General features: G+C 40.1%; 1 protein-coding gene across 2 annotated transcripts in view; it reads right to left on the reverse strand.

Moving 5' to 3' along the window:
- LOC150080877 (DNA topoisomerase I, mitochondrial-like) overlaps window positions 1-18582 on the reverse strand; it is a 551188-nt gene that overhangs the window by 22094 nt on the left and 510512 nt on the right. For both annotated transcript variants that reach the window (XM_090381550.1, XM_090381549.1), the window contains one exon: window positions 7054-7203. In XM_090381550.1, coding sequence (XP_090237676.1) covers window positions 7054-7203 — 150 coding nt within the window. The remainder of the gene's footprint in view (window positions 1-7053; window positions 7204-18582) is intronic.

Raw genomic sequence — 18582 nt, forward strand, 5'->3', positions numbered from 1 at the left:
GATTTATTCTTATTGCAAATAAGGTGGCACTGAGCACAGAGCCCAGTGGGACCCCCCCTTCTTCCTGTATATATGTTTGGGAGAGGACGCCAGTATCAAACTTGAAAGGATCTGTGCTGAAGGAAGTTCTGTATGAAATATGGCAAGTGGCCTCTCAGGTCAAGGGAATGCAGATCTCTCAGGATACAAAATGCCATGTGGCGTCGAAGGCTTTCTCTACATCTAGGCTTACCATGACGAGATTCTAATTTCAGATGAATGCATTCCTGATGTTGGTTTCGGCTTTGACCATGAAATCCAGGGCTGATCAATTTTTTCTGAAACCAAATTGATTATCAGAGATTAGATTTTTGGAGTCAAGATACCATGTGAGTCGACGGTGAATTATTTTTTCAAGGGTTTTACTTAAGCAAAAAATGGGTCTATAGTTTTTAAGAATAGAGTGATCGTTCCCTGGTTTGGGAATTGCTATTATATAGGAGTGATGCCAGGAACTGGGGAAAGAATGTTCAAGGAAGATGCGATTGAAAAAGGTCAGCAGTGAAGAGCCAGATTTTTTATCTAAGTGTTGGAGCATTATGTAATAATGTGGGGCCTACTGTTTTTTGAGGTAGATATGGCTTCTTGAAGTTGAAGCTTTGTAAGCGGTTGATTGTATGGTAGAATACGTAGATCTGAAGTTCATTTTGGACTTTTCAGTTAATACTTTGGTCTTCTGGAATGATGGATCATATGCTGTTGAGGCAGACAACTGTGAAAACACAGTCGCTAAATCTGTGGGAGAAGAAAGCTCCTGCACATTGCAGTTGAGAAGTGGAAAGGATAATGGGTGAAATTTGCCATTTAGCTGTTTTATTTTTCTCCACATTATTCTTGTATCTGTATCTTTATTAATCGAGCTTGCAAATCGAATCAAAGAATCTCTTTTAGCTTTCTTCCTAATGTGACGGGCCTTGGCTCTAAGTTTCTTGTAGTTTATAAGATTGGCGGTAGTAGGATGTTTTCAAAACAGATTCCATGCTCAAATTTTTTTCTTTTTTTTTTGCACCCGTGTATGCTTTGTTTCACCAATCAGTAATGGTTCTATGGTTTGTTTTGTTTGCTTGTTATTTGGTTTTTAGGAGCATTAGCAACTAAGGCCATATTGCTCCGGGGATATGTGGTGGTCAATCCCTGACCTTTCCACATCCTCCGTATTTGGTGGTCACAGGTTCGAACCCCGGTCTAATCAAGAAGCGTGTGCTACGCACTGCTGCTCCTGCCCACCTGGCTGGTTCTATGGATGGTTTACTGTGATTGTGGAATTGCAGTACATGCAGCAACCAGTATTTGTCTCGTAATGTGATCGGTAACTGTGTCCACAGGACAGATTTCGCTGATCTGTTGATCAAAGCACACTCAGGAAGTGAATTTTGCCCCATCTGCTTTGGAAAATTTCCATTTTACGTAGTTTTGTGAAATTATGGAATTTGCTGTTTAAATCTTACATATTGATGGGAAGTGATCACTACTGAGCAGGTTGTCAAAGGACTGTCCACTCAATACTAGGAAAGTGGGACAGAGAGAGAGAGAGGTCTATTGCAGAGGATATCCTGTAAAGAGTTTCTTTTCTTTACTTCTTTTCCTCTGTCTTTCCTAAAGTTGGAAAGACAGAAATGCAAGTTGGAAAGCCAGTATTTAGTAATCAGGTTTTGTCTGTCAGCAAGCTGTTTGATGAGTAGTCCTCATCCATCTGCATTGGGAGAACCCCACAATGGATGGTGTCCATTGAAGTCGCCCAACAAACAGATAAGGGTTGGCAACTGTAGAATAAGATCTTCGAGTTCATGGATGGTATATGTATGATTCGGCGACAGGTAGATAGAGACAAGTGCCAAAGTAATACCAATCACTATACGTGTTGCAACAGCTTCGATGGAGGTTTGTAAAGGAATGTGTCTGCAAGGTACTCAAGTCTCGGAGTATGGCTACCCCTCTGTGAGCATTATTTGTAGCAGTTCTGTCTTTCCTAAAAAGTGCATAATTCTTAACTGAGAGAGACATGTGGTGTTAAATTTGTTTCTTGTAGGCAGATGCCTACAGGATGATAACGATCAATTAACTCATGCATATCATCAATGATACTGCAAATTCCTCTACAGTTCCATTGTATGATTTGGTGCATTATTTGGTTTTGTTAGATGAGGATGATTCTGAATCTTTTTTTATTCCCAAGCTGTATACAGCGATCGAGCTTCCCCTTCTCTCTTCTTAGAAAGACTGGCCGGTGTCCATGTCATCTTCTGTGTGAAGGTCTAGAATAGATTCATTTGGGTCAGCATTATAATTTATCGGTACCCATGTTTACTAATGTGACATTATTTGTCTTCCTATTTGGAGCTGAGTCTGTTTATGATTTTGTAATATATGATGGCCTATGTGGTGCAGTTGGTGAACTGTGACTGGGGTGTTGTTGGCTCTATCTGCTACCTTTTGCTCCTTAGGAGTCGTTTCATCAATGGTGACAGCATAGATCGAGCCCAATCTGCAATTGATATGGTTGGGGGAATTGGTACTTCAGTTTGTGTTACCGATGATTGGAACTTTTGAACTGCTACTGCATATGAGTTCTTGGGTGCATTGAGCATAATTTGCTTTTTTGCCTCTTGGTATGTAACTTTTCATTCTACTTTGTACTTCTTGATTTCTTTCCCTGTTTTCCAGAGGTTGCATGATTTGAAGTAGGCTGGACACGTGCCTTTGCAATTCAGACATTGCAGTGTTTTAGCATCGCAGTCAGTTTGCAAATGTTTTTTTGACCTACAGTTTGGACAGATTGAATCTCTTTGACACGCCATTTGCAAATGACCAACTGTTTGGCACGTAGCATTTGGAATAAAGGGTTGTACTCAGTGGTTGAGATAGCTGGCTTTTACACTAGATTGTAGGAAAGGTGTTCCGAATGTCAGGATGATGTGGGTGGGAATAAGATCTCCATCTTTCCTGATTGTGATGTGTTTGGCTAGTAACACTTTTTGATGTTTAAGTTCCTGGACCAGTTCAGCTTCTGTTAAGTTTATCAGATCCCACTCTGCAATTACTTCCTTGGAAGTATTTAATGTTGCATTAAGATTTAAACAAACTTGAGGTATTCCAAATGCGATGCCTGCGGCAGATTTTGGGCATCTCACTTCGTGACCGCATTACTAATGATGCCATCCGCACCAGATGCCAACAGCAACCAACCATTGCCGACCAAATCCAGAAGTGAAGGCTTAGATGGTTTGGCCACGTATGTAGAATGGGCACGAACAGAATACCATCCACAGTCCTTTGGAGACAACGACCCACCCAATGGAGCATCCAACGGACCGTGCCTAGGAAAACGTGGGCCAAGCAAGTGGAAAATGACTTGAAGAGCCGACGTCTCAACCTTAACCAGGCCAGGACTGACGCCATGGATCGTAAAGTATGGAAGAACATCACAGAGCAAGTCCGAAACCCTGCGGCACCTACAGCAGCATACTGGTTGCGTGGCCAACCGCCTCCTCCAGCTGCCAGCTAAGGACCAAAGAAGAAGAAGAAGAAGAAGGTTGCATGTGGGGTGACTTCAACGGGTAGTCCTCCAAATGTTGTTAGTTTCAGCAGAGTCTCAGAATGTGTATGACTTACTGTTTCTAACCGGTCTCCAGATCTGTCTTCTCACCATTTTGGGAGAACCTGCCACATTTTCTAAGCAATTCTGTATAAGAAATGGTGAGAGAGTGCTCATAGATTTGTCTGCGAGAGAGTGTAAGATAAAGAATGATGGGCATTCCTGTTATTCTGTATCTTTACAGTCTTTCAGACTTTATTGCATCATAGGAAATTTCACGGTCAGCATCGCTGACAGCACTGGATGAGCACCTAGGCTCATCCATGGTTAGCACCTTTTTGTCCTGGAGGGTTAACTTTCCCTCCCAGGTTTCTGCCCCCGCCACAGGGAGGCAGGAGCAGCACTGCACGGAGGCCAAGCAGTTAGGTTAGAGAAGATAGTTGGTTAATAAAAAAAAAGTAATATAAGTAATGAAAAAGAAAGGTGAATTTCCTATCTCTGTTCTTACTTGAGACTTTCCAAGTGTAGAACTGATTTATAAAGGAACTGCTAATAGGGAACAGTATAACTTAAAGTGAACTTTTATCACTGAGAAAGATCGTTATGTAAATCGCACTTTGAATGCTTGACCTCGGATTCGCCTGGCATCCGAAGCCTACAGAAAAGAAAGAAAAATGCACAGGATGCATATAAATTATCAGAAGATACAGATGTCTATGGTAGATAAAAGACAGTCTGTAATCAAGTCAACAAAGGGCATTAGGCAAGCAAAGGAGATTAAAAGAAATCTTTGGCAAAGGAAAATAGTAGAGACTTCTTTACTTATGTAAATTCTAGAAGGAAGGGGTTGAATCAGATTGGGTCCACTTGACATGAACGGGTCGATTGTTGATGAACCTGCTGAGTTAGCTGACAAGTTGAATGAGTATTCTGCATCTATATTCACACATGAGGAATTCTGTAGGGAAGTGGAGGCCAGAAGCTTATCAAACTCTGGCAGGGAGCTAAATGATTTTGTAATAACTGAGAGCAAAGTGGAGGAGAAATTGTTGAAATTAAACATAAGAAAGGCACCTGGGGTGGAGGGATCTATCCAGTTATATTAAAGGAAGCAGCAAAGGAAGTAAGCAAACCGTTAGCCATAATTATGAAAGCTTCCTTGGACTCAGGGAACACAGTTGCACATCCGAGATGTGCAAATCTGTCCCAAATTCACAAAGGGGGATCAAAGGGCAACACGGGTAATTACAGACCTGTTGTTTGACTTCTATTCAAGGGAAAATAATGGAGTCACTGGTTAAGGAAGCAATGCAGGATCATCTAGACAAGACTGCAATTATAAATCAGACACAGCATGGGTTTGTTAAAGGGAAATCTTGTCTGACAAATTTGACTGGATACTATGATGTGGTCACAAAGGAACTAGATTCAAAGAATAATTTTGATATCATATAGTTGGATTTTAGAAAAGCTTTTGATACTGTGGCACGAAGACTACTGTACAAATTGGAGCAGTATGGCATTAAGGGCAATTTGTTACAATGAATAAAAGGATGGTTGAGTGGGAGAAGACGGAGTGGTTATCAATGGACACCGCCCGTCATGGACTAATGTTATTAGTGGAGTCCCCCAGGGTTCGGTGTTGGGCCCATTGCTGTTTTCAGTATTTATCAATGATATTGATGAAGGTATATCAGGGTTAACGTCTAAGTTTGCAGACAATACGAAGGTTGGCAGGGTTGTTAATGACAGTAATGATAGTACACTACTGCAACAGCATCTGGAAAAGTTGAGTAGACAGGCTGAGAGGTGGCAACTGAAGTTTAACACTGACAAATGTAAAGTACTGCATATGAGTAGCAGAAGTCCCAGAGTAATACCAAATGGGTGGTATAAACTCAGGGTAGTGAAGAATGAAAAGGACTTGGGGGTAATTGTGCAGTCATATATGAAGTTTTCTGAGCAGTTCAGACAGGCTGTAAGAGTAGCTCATGGTGTCATGTCAATGATATATAGGAATTTTGCTAGCAGGGATAAGGAGGTGATTGTTCCCTTATATAAGGCAATGGTCAGGCCACACCTTGAGTACTGCATACAGGTCTGGAGGCCTCATTTTAGGAAGGATGTAAAGCTGCTGGAATGAGTACAGAGAAGGGCAACAAGACTGGTGAGTGGAACAAAGGTTTGCTGTTACCAAGAAAGGTTTAAGTTCTGCAAATTGCAGCTTCTGGAGACTAGGCATCTGTGAGGTAATCTAACTGAGGTGTATATGGCCTTGAATGGTTTGAGCAAGCTCAATGCTGATGGGATTCTTTCTCTTGCTCAGATTACTCAACTGAGAGGACAAATTCAAATTGAGGAAAGACAATTGTAGAATAGATGTGCAGAAATTTGCCTTTAATCAGTGGGTGGTTGATAGCTGGAACAAACTTCCATCTGTTGAAGTGGAGTTCAACAACTTAAATAAGTTCAAGGCAGAACTAGACAAACATTTCGAGTGAATGGGATTTTTTTTTGGCTGATGCTATATAAGTTTGCTTTCTTGAATCATAATTATGCCCCTACTAATGCTAACACTGTTTGACTTCAGCTGATGCTGAAGTCAAACAGTGTTAGCATTAGTATTCATTTATATTTAATTTTTTCTTTTGAATGATATTATAAAGTGACTGCAAAACTGTACCATTAAATTCTCATTTAAGAAAACAGTCACTATTCTGCATAAAAAGAAGGCAGCCTGAACTAGCAAAACTTGACTGTAAATATATATCTACCTTTTGTTCCACGATTGTTGTAAACTGATAAAATGTAGTAACTGTATATACACCAGCTTTGTGACTTTCTTGTATATGATAACCCCAGGGGCTCACATCTGGTGAGTATGGGCTTAGCACACCCAGGTCCTGAGCTGGATATCATCATTTTTCTCTTCTTGGTGTTTCTCTCTCTCTCTCTCTCTCTCTCTCTCTCTCTCTCTCTCTCTCTCTCTCTCTCTCTCTCTCTCTCTCTCTCGGTAACTTGGAAATTTTTTTTTTTAGCTGGTGCAGCATATTTTTTTTTTTTTTTTAGGAGCATTAGCAACTAAGGCCATATTGCTCCGGGATATGCGGTGGTCATTCCCTGACCTTTCTGCATCCTCCTTATTTGGTGGTGACGGGCTCGAACCCCGGTCTAATCAAGAAGCATGTATTATGAACTGCTGGTGCAGCATAAGCCTCAGGCTTCCATGCACTATATGTCTAGTAATAATAATAAAGCAATCACTATATGCAAAATGTTTGACTTGGCACATTACGGCCTTAGCCGCCAATGTGCCATTAAAAACCAAACCAAACCAAATATGCAAAATGTATCATGAAATGCAAATGTACTGTAACTGGTCTGTGTAGTGGCAGGTGATTTCTGAAGCAAATATGTTTTAGTAAAGAGAGAAAAAAGCTAAATGTCACAATTTTTTGTAATATATACTCAGTACTCACCAAGCTACACTTATCCGTGGATCCAGATAATTAAGCTTAGAAGTACCTAGTGCTATTTGTTTATTTTCATCCTTATCAAGATACTGCACTTGAAGTTTTTTTAGTTGATCTTCTAGTTGCTGAAGTCTTCTCTTTTTCTTTTCATACACTCTATGAGTAATAAAATTAACATATATGAATTCATAAACACAACTCACATGTATATACAGAACTAGACTTACATTCTACTTTGGTATTCAATTTTCTTAATTTTACTTAAATGAAAACATTAATGCTATGCTAGTGGAGTAGGAGTGGTGCATATTTTATATCTGTATAATAAAAATGAACTATCATATTTTAGGACAAAGAATTACTGTAAATTTTTAAGTGGAATTACAGAGAGATAAATCAGGTGAAAATCAAAGTGTATGGTAATGATTCTTTTAATCTTCCAAGATTAAAGGGCACAGCAAAAAAATAAAGAGAAAAAAAGTGTGGTTTAGAAAATACACATATAGCTTTAACGAAAAATAATCCAAAATAGCATACTTCATATATTTTGACACTATTAGGTAATAAGAACAAATATCTATTAATAACAAACAGCCTTGTTATAATAAAAAAAAAAAAGTCAGAATATCAATACCAATACTAAGCAATGCAAAGCAAGCATTTCTGCTTGTTTTGCAAGCTGTTGTTGTTATTATTGTGGGTTTTTTGCCACAAGGGCTACTATTGCCAAATTGCACCTGTTCCTGTGGAGAGACACTGTAAAGATTAATAAAAAATAGTTTAGAAGAGCATATATATACATTATCAGTTTTAGATATTGGAAAAACTCAGATAAATTGGAGTTGTTCCCAATAGTATGCCTAGGTTGAAGAGACTCATTTAAGTTAGAGAGGGATCTGGCAGACTGATAATGAGTATACTCTTGTTTTAACAAAAACAAGCTGCTTTATGGTATATGGCACGGGTCACCAATTAGTGTTCATCGGAGTCTGTATTATAGAAAATTATCTTATTGCGGCCAGCATGCTTGAAATTAAAATAAAATTAATAAATTGTCTAATAAACATTAGGTGATATTTGTATTTATTTATGTAATTACTATAGATAATGTTAAAATCTGTGCATATACAATTAATGAAAAAAATTACATTTTCTATAAAACATTTTTTAAAATTTATATATATATATATATTCACAAGAAAAAAACCAATTTTTGTAAAATCTGAAACAAACCTTTTGCTTGATATTTGAAGCAAATTTCACAGCTAATTGTTTGTTAACTGAAATCGAAACTTATTCTTAATATGGTTCATTTTTGAAAACGTTGATCCAAACATTGTACACTGAAAGGACAGAATTCATGGGATATCTGGTTCCTTGGCAATGTGCCACTGTCACCCACCTCGCTAGTAGCGAACCCACTACTTGGCAGGTATATAGGTACACTGCATTCATGTAGAAGTAATTCGATGTCAGTATGCATAAATGTCGTGAGTTGGCGACTTTGAAAGAGAGATGACAGTGGGTGCTTGATGCATGGGTCACTATTGTGGAGGTGGTACAGAAATTGCACCATCCCCATTCAACAGTATCAAGAGTGTATCAGGAATACGCCATTTACAGAATAACATCTCATCGTGGACAGCACTGTGGGCGGAGAAAGGTGGTGGATGAACATGGCACAAATCATAACCGACTACAACAAGGGAGGTGCCAGAAAGTCTCCACCAAGACCATCAGGTGATCGTTAGCTGCTGTAGGTTATGGGAGCTGTCGACCCACCAGAGTCCCATTGCTGACGCCACGACACAGGACTCTACACCTCAATCGGGCGAAAGAACATCGGTACTGGACCTTGGATTATTGGAGATGGGTCTCCTGGTCTGATGAGTGCCATTTCCAATTATTTTGAGCGGACAGGAGGGTGCATATCTGGCGGAAACTGTACCTGTCATGTCAACAAGGAACTGTTCAGGCATATATGGTAATGGTCTGGGGCGTATTCAACTGGCACATGTTGAGACCTCTGGTATGTCTAGACACATCTCTGAACAGTCCAGGTTGTGTCCATCCAAACCATCTGCATTCTTTCATAGTCATTTTACACCCACGGGCAATGGATTTTTCCAGCAGGACAATGCGATGCGCCTCCCCAAAAAGCCATGGTAACTAGAACATGGTTTGAAGAGCATTCCATAGATTTTACCACCATGGAATGGCCTCCCCATTCACTAAACATGAACCCTGTGGAGCATCTTTGGGATGCTGTGGAAAGGTCCTTTGAGCTTTGGATCCTCTACCCAGGAATGCGAAGCAATTATGGACAGCAGTGGATAAAAATACCTATGGAACACTTTCGTGAGCTAGTGGACTCAATGCCTTGCCAAGTGACTGCCTTTATCCAGGCAAAAGGTGGGACTACCCATTACTAGGTAGGTATCCCATGTTCTGTCCACTCAGTGTACACAATCGAGTACAGTTTCCTTATTTCAGGATACTTTTCACTTTGCACATATTTTCCTCCAAATTGTTCCAAATCACTCAATTCATTCATTTTTTTTTTTTTTCATTCCAAAATCTTGAAAATCAGTAATTTCTAATTGCAGTGTAGCTGTATTACTTTTAAACCATTTTGCTGCCTCATTAGTTCATTCTTCATTTGGTTCAAGTGAAAACGCACATAAAGAAGTCCCATCGATGTGGGCACCTGTACATGGTGAGGGGACCTCCCAGTGATGCTGCTGGTTTTCTAGATTAGCATCACTGGGATCTAACGCCCATACCTTGGTTCCAGGGTTAAATCACTGGAATCCGGCGTGTGCAGCCGTGCGCCGCAACCCATGGATTTCGGAAAGGGGGATCCTGGTGGTTGAGGGGCCCAGCCTTAATACACCACTTTGGCCCCTGCTTCAACAAGACGGGAGGTCCCGGACCGGCCCGACTGGGATCAATCGGCGGGTGGTTTTTACTGCTAGGGTCAACTGCGTTCCAATAAGTCTCCCTCCCTATGGTCCTGGGACGGGATAAAGACTTATTGGTAACGTGGGTATGGTGCTCCTAAACGAACTCGGCGTCCCATTCGCGTGCGCAGTACCTTCTAGTTCACGAGTGGGCGTCCCCTCGTAGGGCTCCGTGGTGGGTGAGGTACTTAGGCATCAGACACTTTCTCTTTTCTCATATGAGTAATTTAAATCCCATTTCTTCTGGGGCCCCAACAAGGCCCCTGCCTAATCGATCAGATGAGAGTGAGAGAAATTCTGCAAAAAGAGCCAGAACTGAGGATAAAACACCACCATCAATGACACCGCTTTTCCTCATTCTCCATTCCACCGGAGAGCAGTCAATTTGAAAGATGTCACCCTTCTTTATCCAGAAAGGATTAGAAGGGTTGGCAGGTTCACCAAAATCCGTTAAACGACTGCATTCTGGCGACCTTTTGGTTGAAGTTTCCAGCCCAAAACAAGCTGAAAAATTCTTGAACTCTACAACCATAGGGGGAATACCTATCATCGTAACACCCCACAAAACTTTGAACTCTTCACGTGGTGTCATTTCAGAGTGGGACCTTCTTCATGTTTCTGAAGAAGAGATCTGCTCTGAATTGAAAGAACAAGGAGTGACAGCTGTCAAAAGAATATCAATGAGAAAGGATGGAAATCTCGTCCCTACCCGAGTTCTCATCCTAGCATTTAACACCCCACGGCCTCCAAGTTCCATCAAGGCAGGCTATCTAAACTGCCCAGTGAGGATTTATATCCCAAACCCACTGCGGTGTTTTAGATGCCAAAAATACGGCCACTCACAAACATCTTGTCGTGGTAACCCTGCCTGTGCTCGATGTGGTGTTAAAGCCCACGAGAGCAAGGAATGTTCAGCTCCAAAACCGATCTGTGTCAATTGCCAAGGAGAGCACCCCGCCTACTCTAGAGCATGCCAGCGGTGGAAGGACGAAAAAGAAATACAAAACTGAAAACAGAGCTGAATATCTCCTACCCAGAGGCCAGAAAACGTATCCAACCAATAAATAGCGGGAAACCTTCATATGCCCAGAAGGTTTCTGCAAAGTGCACTATCGGGACACAAACTGAGATGACTATACCACCAAGAGAGTCATTCACCCCGATTGCACGCTATTTATTGAGTTCACAAAAGCCCACCAAAAAAACAATCAGTTGCCACTCCTATATCCGTACCTCCTAGTGCTCCACCACTACCAAAACCAAGTGGTAAAGAAAAGCCAAAAGCTTCAGATGAGTTATCCGTGACACCAGAAACAATGGATGTAGAGAACAAGGAGGTACCAGATGAATCAGTCTTGGAACTCTTTGCGGAGGAAGAAATGGACACCGGACAGCATCCATTCTTCCCCAAAAAAGATAATTCCAAGACAAAATAAAGCCCTCAGCACCTCGGAAGCCGCCTGACGGACCCACCAAGCCAAAATAATGACTAAATTCCTACAATGGAATTGTCGTGGATTCCGGCGAAATACTGAAAAAAGAGCACTTATTCTTTCCAAAGCAAGTGCTGTTGGACCAGATGGCCCTCCTGTAAAAGCACGAGCCAGTTTGCTTTTGCTTGCAGGAGACTTATCTAAAAGCAAATAATGATCCCACCATGCATAACATCACAATTTTTCGAAAGGATAGAATTGCGGATGGTCCTGCTCGTGGAGGAGTGGCTATCCTTGTGGGCAACCAGACCCCAGTTCAGCCGTTGCTAGTTACAACCAGCATAGAAGCTGTTGCAATTCGCCTTTCAGTGGAATTTTTATTAACTGTGTGCTCTATTTATTTACCACCTGGGACTGACATCTCCCAGGAAGACCTTGATGATCTTGTAACGCAGTTGCCTCCCCCTTTCTTACTTCTCAGGGATTTTAATGGACATAACACCCTGTGGGGTAGTGCTAACATCAATGGAAGGGGACGAGTCATAGAGCGTATGCTAAATGACAATGACCATTCCCTTCTAAATATTGGAACAAATACCTTCTTCCACATGCCTACCCGTACTTTTTCTGCCATTGATCTCTCTATCTGCTCCCCTGCTCTACTTCCTTCACTCACTTGGGAAGTGGAGGAGAATCCATACGGAAGTGACCACTTCCCTGTGATAACCTCGTTACACAGTGGGAGACCATGTCTTCCTTTCAGGTTACCACGGTGGAAGATTGATCAGGCTGACTGGACTGCCTTTCAATATCAGGCAAATTTTGACCTCAGTACGGTCAGTCAGGAGCCGATCAATGATGCAGCAACGTACATCACAGAAATTATCGTCCAAGCAGCTGCGAATGCTGTTCCAAAAACATCTACCCGGTTTCCACCATTTCCAAAAACCTTGGTGGAATTCAAAATGCACAGCAGTAAAAAAGGCTCAAAACAAAGCGTGGGGGATATTCCGCCGATATCCTACCACTGTTAATCTAATAGCGTTCAAGTGTGCACGAGCCAAAGCACGCTACATTCGCCGTCAGAGTCAAAAGGAATCATGGATCGTTTTACATCATCTATTAACCAGACTACCAATTCTAAGGTAGTCTGGGATAAAATCCGGAAAATGAAGGGAAAATATACATCCCACCCTTCTTCAATCCTAGATTATAATGGATGCACTATTGCAGATCCAACTGCAATAGCCAATTCTCTTGGGGAAACATTCTCTAACATTTCTGCAACATCTTCGTATTCCCCAGAGTTCCTGGTCCCGAAACATAAAATTGAAAAACAGGCACTCAGTTTTAAGTCTAAGAGCTTCTATCCGTACAACAGGTCATTCACTATACAGGAACTGAAAAGAGCACTTATTCTTTCCAAAGCAAGTGCTGTTGGACCAGATGGCATCCATTATGAAATGATTAAGCATCTTTCACCAAAATCTATGGATTATCTGCTCATTCTGTATAATAGAATCTTTATTGAAGGGCAGTTTCTGGATTCCTGGCGCAAGGCAATCGTTCTTGCCTTTGCTAAGCCAGGAAAGAGTCCAAAAGTCACCACCAATTATCGTCCTATTGCTCTGACTAGCTGTATGTGCAAAATTCTGGAGAGAATGGTTAATTTTCGTTTAATTTGGTATTTAGAATCAAATCACCTTCTCTCCAACATCCAGTGCGGATTCCGAAGGAACCGGTCCGGAAGGATCCGGGATGCTTTCCTAAAACGTTAACACTTGGTGTCAGTGTTCTTTGACATGGAGAAAACGTATGATACAACTTGGAGATTTGGCATCTTAAAAGATTTACATAGCCTAGGCCTTAGAGGACATCTCTCCTTTTTTATTCAAAACTTTTTAGCCAATCGATCTTTCCAAGTTCGTGTGGGATCCTCACTCTCTCGTTCCTTCAGTCAAGAGGGGGGAGTACCACAAGGATCAGTATTAAGTCTCACGCTTTTCGCCATCAAAATAAATTCCATCACAGAACAACTTCCTCCAACTGTAAACAGTGCCCTCTATGTTGATGACTTTAGCATATTTTGTCAGTCATGCAACATGAGGGTTATTGAAAGACAACTGCAGAAAGCCATTGATCGCCTCAATTCTTGGGCACTTGCTAATGGCTTCAGGTTCTCGCTGGAGAAGACCGTTTGTGTACACTTTTGTTGTAAGCGTAATCTTCATCCTGAACCTGAATTAAGGCTCGGACAAAATGCTATTCCAGTAGCAGCGGACACAAAATTCTTGGGACTCATATTTGATAAAAAACTGACCTTTCTGGATCACATCCGTCAACTCCGCACAAAGTGCACTCAAGGGCTTAATATTCTCCGCTCGCTCTCCTCAACATCTTGGGGAGCAGATCGATGCACCCTTCTACGGCTTTACCGTGCACTTGTGCGATCCAAATTAGATTATGGGTCCCAGGTATATTCCTCAGCCAGAGACAGTGTCCTTCAATGGCTGGACCCTGTCCATCATAAGGCCCTCCGTATCTCTACTGGAGCATATCGCACATCTCCTGTCCCACCGTTATCGCTTCGACGTAAGCAGTTCTTTAAAGTATGCTTTAAAACTGAAATCCCTGCCAGACCATCCTACGTGGCCATTCGTTTTTGAGCCACGATGGGAAAATTTGTACAATACCCGTAAGACTGCCAATCGTCCTTTTGGTATTCGTCTCCAAGAGCTACTCAAAGAACTTAATATCAAGGTAGACAAGGTTGCCGAAACACCAAAGCAACCCCTTCCACCCTGGCATGCGACTTGTCCCTTAGAAATTGGTGAAAGTCGGACACTTCATCATCGGTCTACCTGCAGCTTTATTCAGCACACCGAGCTGAACATTCTGACTTTGCGCCAGTTGACACAGACGGTTCGAAGTCGGAATCATATGTGGGATCTACTGCTGTCTTTACAGACAGCACTACATCGGAGCAGATTCCCTCTGAGTGCAGCATATTTACTGCAGAGTTGCATGCTATAGAGTTAGCCTTGGATCACATTAGTAAATGCCAATACCAACTGTTCATTTTATATTCCGACTCCCTTAGCGTGTTACAGGCTTTAATATTTGTGAGATATAATCCTCATCCAGTTCTGTCTAGTATTCAGCAGAAGATTCACTTTCTCCATGAACGTGAATATGATATCCGCTTCTGCTGGATTCCCAGCCACATTGGGATTAGGGGAAATGATTTGGCTGACACCGCAGCCAAATCAGCAATTCCCAGTAATAATCGCTGCCTGTCAGTCCCCTATACAGACTACAGGCAAGTAATACACACGAAGATACATTCCCAATGGCAAGATTCGTGGAATAGACAGATTGCGAATAAATTATATCGTATAAAGCCTGTAATTGAACCGTGGCAGTCTAGTCTGCGCAGGAATCATAAGGAAGTTGTTCTTGCCCGGACCCGCATAGGACATAGTCATTTGACTCATTCGTTTTTGCTGAGGGCTGATGACCCTCCTATGTGTGAGTCCTGTGGCACAGTTTTAACTATCAGACACATTTTAATTGATTGTCCAGATTTTAGTAATATCCGTTTTACCGCTTTTAATCATCTGACTGAGCTGTATACACTCAGTCAGATTTTATCTGACAATGACCATGTGTCTGCTATTTTTAGCTTTTATAAATCAATAAAGGTTTTTACTTTTATTTAATATTTACTTGTTATTGTTATTTCTTTATTGGTTTATCTTTTTGCATTTTATACCTTTTTTATTTTATATTTTGACATGGTGACCTAAGTAATTAGGTCAGTGAAACAAAAATTTTTATATATCACCTGGTTGTGGCGCATTATAGCCTTAGTCGCTAATGCGCCAATAAAACCCAAGCAACAACAACAACAAACATAAAGGAGTGGTGTTAATTTTCCTATTTTTTTAAAATCTGCAAACCTTTCATCAAATTCATGTTTTAGTTTTTATAGAAAATTATTGTATTCACTTTTATCTAATTGTATATTAACTTCTTCTGTCAATACTTCTTTCATACAAGAAAAGTGCAGCACCTCATCATTTAAATCAGAGGAAAATATGTTGCATTTCTTATGAAATTATTGTACAATTTACAGTAATTCAGAAATAACCTTGTCCTTTTCTTGTAATTTCTTGTTTAGATTTTTCAAATGTGTAAATATATCAGTTAAGAAGGCAATAATAAATGAATTTGTATTTTCTTGAAGAAAAATTAGATGATTTCTTACTGCTGGAATTGTGGAAATAGCAAGAAATGGTTTTACTTCTTTTTGAATTAACCACAGCTTTGTAAAATGTCACCCTTGCTAAGTCAGCATACATTATTGTGGAGAAGCATAAAATCGTTAATTGGCTTCAACTTCCCGAAGAAACAATTTGAATTGGCAAAGATGAAGTGATGATGTAAATCGAATAAAATTAATCATCTTTATAACTTTTTGCACTACGTCTTCAAAATTTTTAATACATTTGCAACATAAGATAGTTTGGTGAATTATGCAATGATAACTGAGCAAATTTACGTTATCTTGTTTCAGGCATTGAACCAGCCCTTTATTTGAAGATGTCATTGCAAGAGCATCATCTGTGCATATTGATATTAACTTGGATATATCAAGATCAATGGTATTCATAAATTCAGGAAGTGAATCGTACCAGTCTTCTTCCCAAGTTCTGTTGTTAAGGGATAATGCAGTTAAGAGTTTTTCATGGTATTGCTCACTTTTTTTTGTCAAAAAACAGTATAAATATAAATACTTGAGCAGTATCGCTAATATTACATGATTCAGCCAGAGCCAAAGAATAATATTCAGAAAGTTGAACATGATGTATTTGTTTAAAATTTTCTTCTGCTAGTATTTCTGAATTTCTTGTGTTGCTTGTGGCTGATTAGTGGAATTCTATGAATGCTATCAACAACATCGTTCTCAAACACTGAAGAGGCAGCTTGAACCATACCATTCTTTCACAATACAAACATCAGTAAATGGTTTCAAATGTTTATCCAAAGCCCAAGAAATATGTAAGGCAGCTTCAGTCACTTTTTCTTGCTGGGACAGACATTTCATAATTTGTGTTGAAGCAGAGAAGCTTGAAATAAATTTGTCACTATTTTTTACAAAGGACATTTCCTACAGCGTATTATTATGAAAACTTGTATGCTTCGTATCATAATGGCATTTCAGATTACTACTTTTAATAATAGCAACTGTTTGAAGACAAATTATACACACTGGAATTGCTCTTTGTTTTTTTTTTTATATTTAGAAGTGTAAAACAATATGACTCGGTCTACTCCAGTAAAAACTGTTTTCCTTGTCCACTTTCCTTTTCTTTTTATCCATATTGGTTGATTTTGGGCTGCAAACAGGTATAATAAATAGAAAATAAATACATTTTGTAAAATATTTTTGCTAACCACTTGCTTTAAAAAGTATTCAACACGTACAATAACTAGAAATGGGTTTTTGGTTGTTTTTTTCTGGAAGTGATCAAGTAAAAGAACACGGTATTGCTGTCACTTTGAATAAGTGAATGTTCCAAGGTCTCTTCTTGGATACAATCCTATTTATAATAGAATTATGACGGCTAGACTTCAGAGCCAACCAGTAAATCTCACAAGTTTAGTTGCATATGCTCCGACATCAACATCCATAGATGATGATATGGATGTTTATTATGAAAACCTCCAAGCAACTCTTGTCTACTCCCAAAAAAGGAAGATTTTATACTCATAGGTGATTTCAATGCAAAAGTAGGCAGGGCAGTTTCTTCTAGTCCAGAATGTGGTAGGTTTGATCTTGGCACTAGAAATGAACAGGAAGAAAGTTTAATTGAATTCTGTCATCTGAACAGTCTTGTCACATGTTACACCTACTTTCAGCAATACCAGAGAAGACTCTACCCATGGAAATTTCCTGATCGTGAAACAACAAATCAGATCGATTACATCCTTATTCAGCAAAGGTGGTGTTCCAGTGTAATCACAGCAAAGACACTTTCTGAAGCAGATTGTGGCAGTGATCATCAGCCACTCTACACATCATTCTAATACTAATTTATTGATTCTCAAGCTGAAGCTGAAAAAGATCACAAATGCAGTATTCCCTAGACTATTGGATGCAGAAAATTTCTAAATGATTATATACTTGAAACAGGGAATCGTTTTCAAACTCTATTAGAACTGTGTGTGTGTGTTATGGGTGTTTAATGGCGCATAAACTACACTGGCTATAGTACCTGTCCACAAAGATGTGTTAGGAAATAATTCAGAATTGAAGGCATTTCAATTTCATTTTAGAAACTATTCAGAAGCAATGATATATTCCAATTTTTTTCAGAAAACAGAAACGTTCATTAATATTTGCCTGGTCACCAATAATACGCTCTAGTGATATCGGTTCTTGCAGTTTAGTCAGAGACAGCAGGACTGATGTTCTGTCCTGTTGATATTGAGGACAGTCAGTAAGAATATGCTTTACTGTTAGATGTACTAAGCAGTGTGGACACTGAGGAGGATCATCTCCTGTGAGTAGGTGGAGGTGGGTCAGATGAGAGTGTCCTATTCTTGCCTGTGCAAGTACCACTTCTTCCCTTCTAGTTGTTTGGATGCTTGAGTGCCAAAATTCTGGTTCCTGTTTCAACTGAAAAAGTTTGTTATTAGTCTGGGTGTGCCATAGCTCTTTCCACTGTTCAAGGCATGCTGGTTTTATGATGATATCACGGTCAGAGGCTGGAATACGGACAGAAGTCAAATCTAATGTGGAGGGATTTTTTGCCGATATATCCGCCAGTTCATTCCCCATTACCCCTGAATGTGCTGGAATCAAACAAAAGTTCACTAATTGTTGATGTTCAATTTTAAAGAGCAACTTCCTGATTTGGTTTAAAACAGGGCGATTCATATAGGAGGGATTTTGCATTGCTCTAATTGAGCTGAGAGAGTCTGTGTAAATTAAATATTTTGAAGATGGATAAAGATTCAAATTTTCTAGAGTTAATTTTATTCCAGTAGTTCTGCAGAAAAAGTTGCTACACTCAGGTGGAAGGTAAGCTGAAATAATAGCAGAGGGAAACACTGCTGCTGCTCCAATGGCTGATTGG

Source organism: Mastigoproctus giganteus, chromosome 9, assembly GCF_048544385.1.
Source record: "Mastigoproctus giganteus isolate SK-2022 chromosome 9, ASM4854438v1, whole genome shotgun sequence".
In the NCBI taxonomy this organism is placed as follows: Eukaryota; Metazoa; Arthropoda; class Arachnida; order Uropygi; family Thelyphonidae; genus Mastigoproctus; species Mastigoproctus giganteus.